This window comes from Syngnathus scovelli, chromosome 3 (genome assembly GCF_024217435.2).
Source record: "Syngnathus scovelli strain Florida chromosome 3, RoL_Ssco_1.2, whole genome shotgun sequence".
NCBI lineage: Eukaryota > Metazoa > Chordata > Actinopteri > Syngnathiformes > Syngnathidae > Syngnathus > Syngnathus scovelli.
In genome coordinates, this window is record NC_090849.1 from 7,024,294 (window position 1) to 7,039,629 (window position 15,336).

The 15,336-nt window shown below is 45.4% G+C and overlaps 1 protein-coding gene across 1 annotated transcript in view; it reads left to right on the forward strand.

Annotated features, from left to right (window-relative positions):
• LOC125994743 (DNA topoisomerase 3-beta-1) overlaps nucleotides 1–15,336 on the forward strand; it is a 136,716-nt gene that overhangs the window by 99,282 nt on the left and 22,098 nt on the right. Inside the window, exon 15 of the mRNA XM_049764222.1 lies at nucleotides 9,177–9,277. Coding sequence (XP_049620179.1) covers nucleotides 9,177–9,277 — 101 coding nt within the window. The remainder of the gene's footprint in view (nucleotides 1–9,176; nucleotides 9,278–15,336) is intronic.

Sequence of the window (15,336 nt, forward strand, 5' to 3'; positions counted from 1 at the left end):
TCCACTGCTGAACAAAAACGTGCACTGTAGCAAAAGCATACTGACTATCAGTCCAGATAGTGACGGATTTGTTTGCAAACAATTTGCAGGCCCCAGTCAAAGCAATGAGCTCAGCGGCCTGCGCAGACATATTGGATGGCAGTTTAGCAGCCTCCAAAACCACGTCGGCAGTAACAATGGCATACCCAGTAAGGGTCACACCAGATTCATTTTTCTTAGAAGACCCATCAACAAAAACCACATGACCATCTGGCAGAGGCGTATCTTCCAAATCAGGCCGAGCCTTTGCAATTTGTTGGGCAGCATCGACACAATCATGGAATTCGCCGTCGTCAGGAAGGGGAATGAGAGTGGCAGGATTGAGTGTCTCGCATCTTTCAACGGTCAGGTGCGGCTGAGACAGCAACGTAGCCATGCAGGAAAGATGATGTGCAGGCGACAGAAAAGCCACTCACTCACTCACTCACTCACTCACTCACTCACTCACTCACTCACTCACTCACTCACTCACTCACTCACTCACTCACTCACTCACTCACTCACTCACTCACTCACTCACTCACTCACTCACTCACTCACTCACTCAATCAATCAATCAATCACACAGGTGTTAATTAAATCGCAATTACATTGCAAGCAATTTAAACTCTAATGGAATATGTGGATGTCCATATCCGTTTCATCAAATTCCAATCCAACTTTACCTTTGTATAAGGCACAGGTGTCAAATTGTGCTTCATATTCATGTGCCATCACTCGAATCGCAAATTATCTTCACTTTTAGTAATATGTTAAATTTTAAATATTAGACCAGTTTTTACTTGTCTGATTTGAAAGCGAGGTACTCGTCAGCTTGTTCCGCAGCTCCCACAATATGAGGCGCTCACACATCTACTCGGGTATGACAGTCATACCGGCCCTCCAAAAGAAGCCATGACTACACTGCGGCCCGCGAATAAATGAGTTTGACACCCCTGGCACAAGGGATAGCCGTCTCATAGATCAATCGTGTATCTGAAATCATGCTTTTCCTCCTTTGAAGCGACTATGTACTTCAAACCCAAACGGCACCATTTTATAGGGAAAAAAAATTGTCGAATTTATTCGTTGTCAACATAATACTGGTCGCAAATTTGCATGTAGAGCATTTTTGAGTTGTTGATCATAGACATCAGTTGAACACTCTTTCTGGTCTGTGCCTAAAGTCTTCAAACAACTTATCTTGTTTTTGTTTAGTACGGCCAATGTCTGTGTAATTTGCTCTACGTTGAAATATTATTTCTATCCTGCAATAGTTGGTCAATTTGTATTTGTAATGGCACCCCGTTATATTCCAATGGACGGCCCTGGAGATCAAAAGGACTCCAGGTGCCTTTAATGCTTGCCCAATGTTTGGTTAAGGATGCCATGAAAACCTGTTGTACTTCATCACCTCTCAAATTATAGGAAGCAATGAGTTGTTTAATTTGGGGTACAAAGACGGAAAGGATGGTTCGCTTTGCCGTGCCACAACATCTGTCTCTGTAATTTGATCATTTTTCTCATTTTCATTCATCACATTCTCAGCTGTGGGTCTTAAGCGAGCTTGCGCTGACACTGTGTCATCATCTTCCTGTCTGTGCAACAGCAAGTTCTTTTTTATCTTTTCTTCGTCCTCCTTATCTTTCAATTCTCCTCTCATCTGGGAAAATGAGAATGTAATTTTGCTTTTTAATTTTTAATTTTAAGTCTTGCAAAATTGCTATATCCTTACTGCACCGAGATAAACTGTTAAACATATCTTTAAAAATAAACAAACAAAAACAATCTATGCTCTTCAAAATGGGACCCACACAAAGCCACTGTTTACATAAAGGAGAGCTCAAATGAGATCACTCTCAGTCAAACCATACACACACAATGCGCATTCTTATCGTCCCACAGGCAAGCAGGGGAGTCCGCCCTCCCGTGGATCTTAACAACTTTTCATTGATAAAGAAGCCAAACCAGCTAAACAAGAGTTAAGAAAAACACCACAGATGGCAGCAGAAAGCTAACACATTAGGAAGGTTAATTAGGAGGCCCCACGACACCTCAGCGGAATTTAACTGCTCCAAATTACCTGTACTTCTTTAGAAAACAGATGGGTCCGCTCTCCCATGGAATTTAACTGACTTATCAGTCAGGGGACTCCATCATCTCAGTGGAATTTAACTGTTTCTAATTGCACTTGATAGGGTCTAGAATTGTCAAGGTTTTAAGTGACCTCTTGTCACTGCACTTTCATTACTTTCAACAGAATCAAGATTCGTACTCACAGTCTGCTGGGCCTTCTCCTCGGATGATCTCGTCAACCACTCCGGTGTCCAACCGACTGATCGAGACAGCCCCGTGAAAAGGGTTTCCTCTATATGCCTTGGCCAAGGACTTGTCCTGCGTCGAAAAGTCGGCCAGGACCCCGAAATAGGTCTATTGAGATCCCGGACGAGCCCCCAAAAATCTGTTAGGTTCAAAATCAGAAAAAGGATCAGCAGACGAAACCAGTGAGGCAGAATGTTGAGTCTTTTCTCACGAGGAGTCCAATCAGACTTACAGCAGTCCCGAAATACACTAAAGGTCTGTTTACACTCCTCACTCTTTTTATTCAGGAATGCCCTACCTACAATGTGAGACTAGCCCCTGATAGGTGGGGGGGAAAGCGTGGGCTTTGTCTCATGAGAGAAGAAACGAGATTCTATGTGAAACTAGAAGTCGCAGACAGGATGCCATGAGAAACATGAAGAGTGCATAGACGAAATGCCATGTGCAGACATCAACAAAATAGTTGGAGCTATCAACAGCTTTCTTGGATTCCCAGAGGTGTAGAAGGTCAGGAAGCTCCAGACAGCATCGTTTGACTTGTTGTGGACTGGGTAATGTCTGCAAGGCGAAACAGCAAGCATTCTGTGCAATAACTTTATTAATAAGTACTCATTAGGGAACGCATGATAACATATATATACAATTTATCTAACACTAGACATAGTCGGACTTGCCTCCACACACAGTTTGGGTTCCGGCACTAGCCCGCTTGAGAGGGGCTGGACTCTCTTCCACTCTGGAGTTGCCCACAGTGAGAGGTGTAGAGCAGGTGTGGGCATACTTATTGCCCCCCAGCTGGGCACCTACACAGTAGGGTTCACCCCAGTGAACGAGAGGGTAGCCTCCCTCCGCCTTCGGGTGGGGGGGACGGGTCCTGACAGTTGTTTGTGTCTATGCACCAAACATCAGCTCAGAGTACCCACCCTTCTTAGGGTCCCTGGAGGAAGTGCTGGAGAGCGCTCCTTCTGAGGACTCCATTGTTCTACTGGGTGACTTCAATGCTCACGTGGGCAATGACAGTGAGACCTGGAAGGGCGTGATTGGGAGGAACGCCCCCCCCCCCTCGATCTGAACCTGAGCGGTGTTCTATTATTGGACTTCTGTGCTCGACACGGATTTTCTATAATGAACACCATGTTCAAACATAAGGGTGTCCATGTGTGCACTTGGCACCAGGACACCCTAGGCCGCAGTTCGATGATCGACTTTGTAGTCGTGTCATCGGATTTGCGGCCGCATGTTTTGGACACTCGGGCGAAGAGAGGGGCGGAGCTGTCAACTGATCACCACCTGGTGGTGGGTTGGCTCCGATGGTGGGGGAAGATGCCGGTCCGACCTGGCAGACCCAAACGCTCTGTGCTGGGAACGTCTGTCAGAATCCCCTGTCAGGAAGAGCTTCAACTCCCACCTCCGGCAGAGTCCACGTCCCGTGAGTGGACCATGTTCCGCGCCTCCATTATTGAGGCGGCCAACCGGAGCTGTGGCCGTAAGGTCGTTGGTGCCTATCATGGCGGCAATCCCCGAACCCGCTGGTGGACACCGGCGGTAAGGGATGCCGTCAAGCTGAAGAAGGAGTCCTATCGGGCTGTTTTGGCCTGCGGGACTCCGGAGGCAGCTGACAAGTACCGGATGGCCAAGCGGAACACGGCTTCGGCGGTTGCTGAGGCAAAAACCCGGGCGTGGGAGGAGTTTGGCAAGGCCTTGGAGAATTTCGGCTTCGAGGAAATTCTGGTCCACCATCCGGCGTCTCAGGAGGGGGAAGAAGTGCAACGTCAACACTGTTTACAGTGGGGATGGCGTGCTGCTGACCTCGACTTGGGACGTCGTGAGTCGGTGGGGAGAATACTTCGAAGACCTCCTCAATTCCACCTTCACGCCTTCCATTGTGGAAGCAGGGCCTGGAGACTCTGAGGCGGACTCTCCTATTGCTGGGGTCGAAGTCACTGAGGTAGTTAAAAAAACTCCTCGGTGGCAAGGCCCCGTGGGTGGATGAGATCCGCCCGGAGTTCTTAAAGGCTTGGATGTTGTGGGGCTGTCATGGCTGACACACCTGTACAACCTTGCATGGACATCAGGGACAGTGCCTTTGGATTGGCAGACTGGAGTGGTGATTCCCCTCTTTACGAAGGGGGACTGGAAGGTGTGTTCCGATTACAGGGAATCACACTCCTCAGCCTCTCTGGTAAGATCTATTCAGGGGTGCTGGAGAGGAGGGTCCGTCGGGAGGTCAAACCTCAGATTCAGGAGGAGCAGTGTGGCTTTCGTCCTGGCTGTGGAACAGTGGACCAGCTCTACACCCTCGGCAGGATCCTTGAGGGTGCATGGGAGTTCGCCCAACCAGTCCACATGTTTTGTGGACCTGGAGAAGGCGTTCGACCGTGTCCCTCGGGAGGTTCTGTGGAGGGTCCTTCAGGAGTACGGGGTGCCGAGCCAACTGATAAGGGCGGTTCGGTCCCTGTATCACCGATGCCTAAGTTTGGTCCCCATTTCCGGCAGTTAGTCGGTTTTGTTCCCAATGAGGCTTGGACTCCGCCAAGGCTGCCCTTTGTCACCGATTATGTTCATAATTTTTATGGACAGAATTTTGCAGACAGCATGGTGCTGTTGGCTTCTTCAGGCCGTGATCTCCAGCTCTCACTGGAGCGGTTCACAGCCGAGTGTGAAGTGGTCAGCACCTCCAAATCCGAGTCCATGGTCCTCGGTCGGAAAAGGGTGGAATGCCCTCTCCGGATCAGGGATGAGATCCTGCCCCAAGTGGAGGAGTATCTTGGAGTCTTGTTCGCGAGTGAGGGGAGGATGGAGCGCGAGATCGACAGGCGGATCGGTGCAGCGTCAGCAATAATGCGGACCCTGTACCGGTCCGTTGTGGTGAAGAGAGAGCTGAGCCAAAAGGCAAAGCTCTCAATTTACCGGTCGATTTACGCTCCTACCCTCACCTATGGTCACGAGCTATGGGTCGTGACCGAAAGAACGAGATCCCGGATACAAGTGGCCGAAAGGAGTTTTCTCCGCAGGATGTCCGGGCTCTCCCTTAGAGATAGGGTGGGAAGCTCGGTCATCCGGGAGAGACTCGGAGTAGAGTCGCTACTCCTCCACGTTGAGAGGAGCCAGATAAGGCGGCTCGGGCATCTCATCAGGATGCCTCCTGGACGCCTCCCTGGGGAGGTGTTCCGGGCATGTCCCACCGGTAGGAGACCCCGGGGACGACCCAGGACGCACTGGAGAGACTATGTCTCTCAGCTGGCCTGGGAACGCCTTGGGATCCCCCGGGATGAGCTAGGTGAAGTGGCTGGGGAGAGGGAAGTCTGGGAGTCCGTCCTAAAGCTGCTGCCCCCGTGACCCGACCCCGGATAAGCGGAAGAAGACGGATGGATGGCTAAGACATTTAATTACATATTTGATAACGTGCGCAAACAGCAACATTTTCACATTTGACAACTTGCGTGTACGTGTTTTGCTATTTACAAGGGATGTATTTATGCGTCACTGTATCCTACATCAGAATACTCGTCAGATGTCAGAGATTCATCCGAATTGTGGCACAAACAATTGCCACTCACTATGTGAATGCCCGAGCCGTCGGTGGCTTTTGACGCAGACTTCGTGTCTGTCGCGTACTCACATCCATCTCCTCTAAATTCGTTTCATTGTATTGCGTTACCGCATTCACGAAGAGCAATAGTTTGCTCGATTGTAAGCTGCTTAAGAGCCGATCGCTTTCGTTTCGCCATTTTCTACACCACACTCTCCATTGTGCTCCCATTTGGTCTGGACTTTCGGTTACATCACCTCTCTATGAGCCAGCAAGAGCAACTCTGGTCGACTTGATTTTAAGTGGAGAGGTGACAGAGTCTATCTACCCATTAAGAAAATATAAGTTGACGAGGATACTCGTAGTTGGGGATATTCTGTAATTAATGTCAATGACGAGTATTCTCGTTGCTGGCATACAAACAGTTAAAAATATATTTACAGGGGAAACATGGTTGAAAAAATGTTCAGTGGCCTAGTAGTAGAGTGTCCGCCTTGAGACTGGAAGGTTGTGGTTTGAAACCCCGGCCGGGTCATACCAAAGACTATAAAAATGGGACCCATTGCCTCGGGACCCATTGCCTCCCTGCTTGGCACTCAGCATTAAGGGTTGGAATTGGGGGGTTAGATCACCAAATGATTCCCGAGCGCGGCACCGCTGCTGCTCACTGCTCCCCTCTCCCCCAGGGGATGGAACAAAATCACATGGGGATGGGTTGAATGCAGAGGACAAATTTCACCACACCCGGATGTGTGTGTGACAATGATCATTGGGACTTTAAAGGGCTAGGGACATCCCTTTTTTTTTTTTTTCAATTAGAACGGAATTTGATAGAATGTATAAAGTGAACACATTTGCCGCATTGGAAATTAAAAATGGACACCGATTACTAAGAATAAAGCTGAAATGAAATGCCAGTTAATCGATCGGGTCCCGCACGAAGTCAAACTGGCGGCGCCATTACTGTGACGTCACAAGTTGTACACCTGGATGTCAACAAACCCAAACAACATGGCAGATGATAGCGACAGCTCCGTTTCTAGCGGCAATATTAGCATCATTTTATCTGATTCAGAAACCTCTTTTGGCGCAGAATATGATGAATCTAGCAGTTCACTTGGGCTGAGCTGAGCACATTTTCTGAATTGTGCCCCTCCCGTCACCTTGGTTAGGTTGGCATAGTAAAAAGTGCTCTTGGGGGCTTTAGAGTGCCGAGTTGATCTCGACGAGCTGAGCACGTTTTCTGAATTGTGCCTCTCCCGTCACTGTGGTTAGGTTGGCATAGTAAAAAGAGTAGAGTGCCGAGTTGACCACTGCGCATGGAGAAATGAACATCTGCAGCGTTTGGTTTAGGTTTTAGGCGCATTTTTAATTTTATTTCTTAAATCGCATTTTTTCGACAAGCTGAGCACGTTTTCTGAATTGTGCCCCTCCCGTCACGCTTCGACATACTGTTCAAAGTCAAAGTCTCAAAGTCTCCTTTATTGTCAATTCCTCCGCATGTCAAGACACACAAAGAGATCGAAATGACGTTTCTCACTATCCCAGGGTGACAAGACAGAGTTCACAATGCACATACAAGTAAACAACACAGGAAAATTAAAACAAGAAGATGAACAATAAGAGTGATAGCACGCTAGCCGCTCCCGATGCACAGCAGAGTCCGGAAAGATGACAGTCAACCAGGCCACTGTGAACACGAGCACACAGCAGGCACGCACTGTCCGGTTCGTGGATCCTATCGGGCGAACTCAACCCATCTTGTCGTCCCGCGAACGAACGTACGCCAGGATAATGGAAGGCACGGCTAGGCGAGCTGGGTTGGCCGCAAACCTGGCCCGACGTATCCGCGCTGGCCCCTCTTCTCTTTTTGTTTACATTCACTGAAGCTAAACGCGTACAACTTGAGACGTCATGAAACGTCACTTCCGGCTGGCGGCTCGGTGCAGTCAAACTCGTCTGTGCGGCAAATTTAAATTATATTTTTCAGAGCAACAGCTTCCTTTTCGTTGTTTCGAGCGTCAATTTATATTTATAAGCCCATAAGCTAACTAAAACCGATTTATACATATACCGGTGTCTCTAGCCGTTTAAAACCACTGTTTTCAGTCATCGGTGACACAAATTATCTTCATGTTATGCTTTTGCCATTAGATTTGAGCCTGGCTGTATTGTAGTATTTTGTGACCTATGGTGACAAGGAGGCAACACAAATTGAGCCCTGCATCCAAAAGGTTTGGAATTGTCTAGAGATGCTACAATCTTTTGCACAACTTTTGGCAAAATGAAGCGCTTCAGATAACCTCTTTTTGTGACAATATTTTTACTCAGCAAAACAAACATAACACATTAAACTAAAAAATGAACAATAAAACAAATTATACACAATCAGGAGGTCAATTATCACTTACATTTGTGATAACACTCATACATAACAAAGTTTTCCGCCCAAAAAAATACGAATGTAAGAGATACAGATATACAGTAAAAAACTTTCTGTGGATATTTTTAACTAAGAAGTTCTTTATTTAACTTCAATATAGTTACTTGCCACCAAGATACCACAAGTGCCAAAATAATTAAATTGTCTCATGCTATTGCGTAATCCTCCCTCTGGACACCTTTGCAGCCAGAAATGCTACATTGACTGTCATTAAAACCACAGTCGAACCGTCTAAAACCATGCATTCTATCATCTCAACATCCATCCATCCATCCATTTTCTGAACCGCTTAGTCCCCACGGGGGTCGCGGGCATGCTGGAGCCTATCCCAGCCGTCATCGGGCAGTAGGCGGGGGACACCCTGAACTGGTTGCCAGCCAATCGCAGGGCACACAGAGACAGACAACCAATCGCACTCACACTCACACCTAGGGACAATTTGGAGTCTTCAATCGGCCTACCAAGCATGTTTTTGGAATGTGGGAGGAAACCGGAGTGCCCGGAGAAAACCCACGCGGGCCCGGGGAGAACATGCAAACTCCACACAGGGAGGGCCGGAGGTGGAATCGAACCCGCACCCTTCTAACTGTGAGGCGGACGTGCTACCCAGTGCGCCACCGAGCCGCCCATCATCTCAACATGTAACTTTGAAATAAAAGGAGTCATAAATTTATATTTCTGGTGATTTACAGATTTCAGATAACAACACTATCATTTTAGGCAGGTTTGTGAAGCTCTACAAGTTTAAGAATATAAACTCATTATGATTTTATTGCATTTTGTTTGTGTGTCCAGATTTGTGCAGATGTACCAAGGCAAACTCCTTCTTGAAATTCAATAATATGCCTTCCTAATTTGCAGGTATGGATGAATTGATGGAAGTGTCCTTTTCACCAATTGCTGAATCAGGCAAGCCAATGTCTCGCTGTGGCAAGTGCCGTCGATTCATGAAATTCATCCAAGTAAGCATATTACCTGCTACAGTATGTATAAATCAGTGGTTCTTAACCTTGTTGGAGGTACGAACCCCACGAGTTTCATATGCGCCTTCACTTCGTTAGTGAATTTTCTTTTTTTTTTTTAAATTCAAGACATAGATGTTTTTTACTAATGCACAAAATGAGAACAAAACCAACACAATGCATGAACTCGCAACAAATTACATACTGGCAAATCAGAAGCTACACGATAAAACAGGTTTGTTCGGACCTCCTCAGTGGGGACTCTGTCGAACCCCTGAGACCGACTCACCTAACCCCTAGGGTTCGATCGAACCCAGGTTAAGAACCACTGGTATAAATATAGTATATACAGTGCGTGTGTGTGTGTGTGTGTGTGTGTGTGTGTGTGTGTGTGTGTGTGTGTGTGTGTGTGTGTGTGTGTGTGTGTGTGTGTGTGTGTGTGTGCGTGCGTGTACACACAATGAAATCTATTAATTCAAATGAATAAGGAGAAAATCTTTTGTTCATATAGGATAAGATGTACCGGACTATACACCGCAGGTGTTTTAATGTTTAATTACCATTTCTAAGAGAATACAGTAATCCCTCTCTACTTCGCGGGTCACCTATCGCAGCCTTGGTGCAGTGCGGATTTTTATGATTGATTGATTGATTGATTGAACATTTATTGATCCCCAGGGGTGGGGAAATTCAAGCCCCAGCAGTATACATACCACAGAGCGGGTATACAAAAGACACACAGATGGCATGAGCGCAACTCAATAGGCTCTCATAAGGCTGCCACACAACGGCGCCACAAAGAAACCCAGAAAGTGCGAAAGATAAAAGCCATCAAAGCAAAGCAAAGCAAAGCAAAGCAAAGCAAAGCAAAACAATTAGACAAAGGAAAAAAAAGTAACAGCGGCCAACCAGTACCCCTCAATATCAGAGAACACCCCAAAACACACAAAATAGCCTCCACGGGGTCCATAGACAGGTGTAAGGGCAGTCCAGTTCAATGGCGCCCAATGGACCGTGGTCGTGAATCGGTGAAAACATCACAAAGCAGGCAAACGTGTGAGCAGCGTCCTGGGCACCCAGTCGGGGCACGTGCAGATGGTCACCACGGGGCTAGCACGGCGAACGTCGTTGGTTCCGACAAGCATGAGGGAGCGGACTCCCCACAAGGATCGTGGCTGCGAGGCCAAGGTGAGGGACCCGGTCAGCACCTTGCAGGAAGCCGTTGTAGAGTTACGCCGATCTCAACCGATGTGCGCCGCTATCCCGGTCCCAGGGGATAATAAAAAATAAATATCCGATCCGAAGCGATACCGAGGTGCGGTAGAAAGCACCAGCATCGCCGAATGGACAAAAAGACAGAAAGAAAAAGGAGAAATGAAGGAAATAAAGAGAAAAAGAGAACACTGCTGGGAGGCTGCCACTCACGTCGGCGCCATACCAAAAACAAAAACAACAAAAAAACAAATATTCCGGATCTATTCGGTGCATCACAGCTTTTTGCGGCGTCACTTGGAGCATGAGGCTTTGTCTGCCCATATGATTTTACAGTACACTGTTGGCCGGTAGGAGACCAATGGGAACATGTTGATCTGTATCCTTGCCGATAAGAGCAGCTCTAACCAGGCTTTATCTCAATCTCCTATACGTATCCACTTTGTGTCAGCAGAATCGGCAGCATCTCTGAATTGCACTTTGTTTTGTTGTCACAAATGAGGCAGGACAACCAAATGCAACATGGGCTTATTTGGGCAAAGTTTAAAAGAAACAAGGTGGTCTGGAATGCTGGCGGAGCAGGACTACGAGGCAAGCTGACGAGCTGGTCAGTGAGCTTGCGTCGTGCATCATCGAAGCAGAAGGGCAGAGCAAGCTTTTTAAAACTATTTAAGAAGTATTTAAAGATACAATAAAGTGTTTAAAAGTTATTACTTGTACTTTATTGTATTTAAAAATAAAAGTCTTTTGCGGATGCCCTCGCGCTGGGCTGCGGGGGCGCATCAGCCGGTCAGCACCGCAATAGCGGAGCGTAGCCATGACACGTTCACACTTTAAAATGTTTAAAAATACAATAAAATGTTTAAAAATAAAATTACAAATGTCTTGTGCGGATGCCCTCACGCTGGGCAGCAGGGGTGTGTCAGACGGTCAACACTGCAAGAGCAGAGCGGAGCCGTGACGCTTAAAATGTTTTAATACCGTAATTTTCGGTGTATAAGCCGCGACTTTTTTCTAAAATTTGGAACCCTGCGGCTTATATAAGTTTTTTTTCGTGATTTTTGTGATGACTTGATCACTTTTACTCTTAACACTATTATATACAGTAAAAGCTACAAAACAAACTGACAAATAACTCGTTTTCAAATCAGACGAGTAAAAACTGGTCAAATATTTAAAAAAAAAGATATTAAAAGTGAAGGCAATTTGCAATTCTAGTAATGACACACGAATTTGATGCACAATTTGTCTTCGTGGGCCACATAGAATGATGTGGCGGGCCGTATCTAGACCCGGGCTTTGAGTTTGACACCTGTGCTCTAAACCCTTTCTCTTACTCTGCCATGTGACTCAGAGATTATACAAAGCAGTGGCGCTGTTTGGACCATCTGCATTGTATTAAAACCCAATCATTCAGCATTTAAATTCAATTCACATTTTGCTCACCAAAAACAAGTTGTAATGAATGTGAACTTTTAATGCATTTTACTCAGAAGGTTACTTTGAACCTTGAGGCTTAAATGGCGGCGCGGCGTACTTATGGATTTTTACGGCCTCCGGGGGGCGCTCTAGCAGGAAGCAAGAGCGAGACAGGCAAAAAAGAGATAATGCGCTGAAGAAGACGTGCTAGTTTGTGTTTACAACATTTCGCGCATCACGAAGACGTGCTAGTTTGTGTTTACAACATTTCGCGCATCACGCAGAACTCGATCAAGACGGATATTACTGAAAGGAAGCTTTTATACACAAACCGTCATTATGGGGGACAAAATAAATGCATATGATGCCGCTTTTAAGCTAAAAGCAGTCGATGTTGATGACATTGTGTTGCGGCACCCTTTTCATTATTTCGTGGTCCCGTCTGGAGCTATACGTGTCGCTCGCTAGTTTAATGTAATTTAGCGCTTCGTGCATGAATAAGATTAGCATAAACAGACCCTCAGCATGGAAAATGCTACAAGAAATGGATAAAAACGACGACGAAAGAGATACTGAGAAAGTGTGTGGCGAAGGATATCTAACGCTATTCCAATCGGAAATTGAGGAGGAAGACTTCGACGGTTTCAGTGCACAGGAGGAAGATGAAGACGATGAAGCTCTTTTTTTACTTTTACTTTAACCAGCCCTTTTAGTGCTGTGCTACCGTGTTGCTGCTGTGTTACCGCTGCGTCTCAGTGACTTTTACCGGTAAGTTTTATTTAATCAAACCCTGTTAGTGCTGTGTTACTTCCGTGTTGCTGCCGCGTCACAGGCAGTGTTTGGAAAGAAATGTTAAGGTATGTTATTAAAACTTTAAAAAAGCTTTCTGTGTCCAGTATTTCTTTGTTAATAACTCGTGTGCACACTTCCGTGTTGCTGCGGTACTACTGCTGCGTCACAGGTAGTGTTTAGAAAGACATGTTAAAGCATGTTATTCAAACTTCAAAAAGGCTTTCTGTGTACTGTAAAACTGTTTCTTTGTTAAAAAAAAAAAAAAAACTCGTGTGCACGTGCGGCTTATCGTCCGGTGCGGCTTATGTAAGAAAAAAACTAAAATATCCCCGAATTTTAGCTGGTGCGACTTATACACCGGTGCAGCTTATACACCGGAAATTACGGTAAGCGTTTAAAATACAATTACATATTTAAAAGTACAATAGAGTGTAGAAATCATATGTTGTACTTTTTATTCTTGGGAAGGAAGTGAAACCAAAATTTGGGATGGCAAGACTTACCGTATTTTCCGGACTATAAGTCGCAATTTTTTTCATAGTGTGGCTGGGGGGGTGCGACTTATAATCAGGAGGGACTTATATGTGAAATTATTAACACATTGTTCCTTGATCATTAACATTACTTACTTACTAGTAGTTTATCACTTCACGTTTTCACTTTAAACCGCATGAGGCCTGTGGAATAATTGGAACTGCAACTGAATATGAGTCTGAATCCATCCACTGACTTCCAGAGTCAGGTGAGTTGTTTATAACACAGGACACAGATTGACAAAGAGGACGAAGATTTCAATGGATTTAATGACTTGGAGTGACACGGATGGTTCGATAAACTTGTTATTTATGTTATAGTTATTTGAAAAATACAGGACTGTCTCAGAAAATTAGAATATTGGGATAAAGTTCTTTATTTTCTGTAGTGCAATTAAAAAACAAAAACTGTCATACATTCTGGATTCATTACAAATCAACTGAAATGTTGCAAGCCTTTTATTATTTTAATATTGCTGATTATGGCATACAGCTTAAGAAAACTCAAATATCCTTTCTCAAAATATTAGAATCTCGTGAAAAAGTATACTAGTAGGGTATTTAACTAATCACTTGAATCATCTAATTAACTCGAAACACCTGCAAGGATTTCCTGAGCCTTGAAAAACACTCAGCTTGGTTCAGTAAACTAAATCACAAGTATGGGGAAGACTGCTGATCTGACTGCTGTCCAGAGGACCATCATTGACACTCTCCATCAGGGGAGAGTAAGACTCAAAAAGAAATTTCTCAAAGAGCAAGCTGTTCACAGAGTGCAGTTTAAAAGCACATCCACAGTCTGTTGGAAGGGTGAAATGTGGCAGGAAACGCTGCACAACCAAGAGAGATGACCGCAGCCTTAACAGCATTGTGAAGAAGAGTCGCTTCCAAAATTTGGGTGAGCTTCAAAGACAGTGGACTGAAGCTGGAGTCCAGGTATCAAAAGGCACGGTTCACAGACGTGTCCGGGAAATAGGCTACAATAGCCGTATTCCCATGGTCAAGCGACTTCTGAACTCAAGACAACGGAAGAAGCGTCTGACTTGGGCTATGGAAAAGAAGCACTGGACAGTTGCAGAGTGGTCCAAAGTCCTCTTTTCAGATGAAAGCAAGTTTTGTATTTCATTTGGAAGTCAAGGTGCCAGAGTCTGGAGAAAGGCTGGAGAGGAGCAAAATCCAAGTTGCTTGAAATCCAGTGTGAAGTTCCCACAGTCAGCGATGGTTTGGGGAGCCATGTCAGCTGCTGGTGTTGGTCCACTGTGTTTCATCAAGTCCAGAGTAAATGCAGATTTTAGAGCACTACATGCTTCCGTCTGCTGAAAAGGTCTATGGAGATGATGATTTCATTTTCCAGCATGATCTGGCACCTGCCCACAGTGCCAAAACCACCAGTCAATGGTGAACTGATGGCATTACTGTCCTCGATTGTCCTGCCAATTCCCCTGACCTGAACCCCATAGAAAATTTGTGGGGTATTGTGAAGAAGCAGTAATCCGTGCAAAAGGATTCCCAACCAAGTACTGAGTGCATTAATGGACATTTTCAAATGTTTGATTTTGTTTTGCTGTTATAAATCTTTTTTTTACTTGGTCTGAGGAAATATTCTAATATTTTGAGATATGATATTTGAGTTTTCTTAAGCTGTATGCCATAATCAGCAATATTAAAATAATAAAAGGCTTGCAATATTTCAGTTGATTTGTAATGCATCCAGAATGTATGACATTTTTGTTTTTTAATTGCATTACAGAAAATAAAGAACTTTATCACAATATTCTAATTTTCTGAGACAGTCCTGTAGTTTATAGTGTAGCAACTTGTATATAGTTAAAATTCTGTAGTTTCCGATTGCGGTAAGAGAGAGCCGGGGCGCGTTGTTAAAGTGAGGGTACACACACTATGTCTTGGCGCATATGTTGAACTCTTGTTTTGTGAAATAAAGAGCCGGTTACTAGCCCACGACTTGCCTGGTACTTTGGTAATGCTACAACATATTTATATAGGCCTGTAGAATAATTGGAACCACAACTGACGATGAGTCTGACGTCAGCGGCGCATGTACTTCTGGAGTCAGCAGTGGCGTTGTTTATAAGTGACACAGAG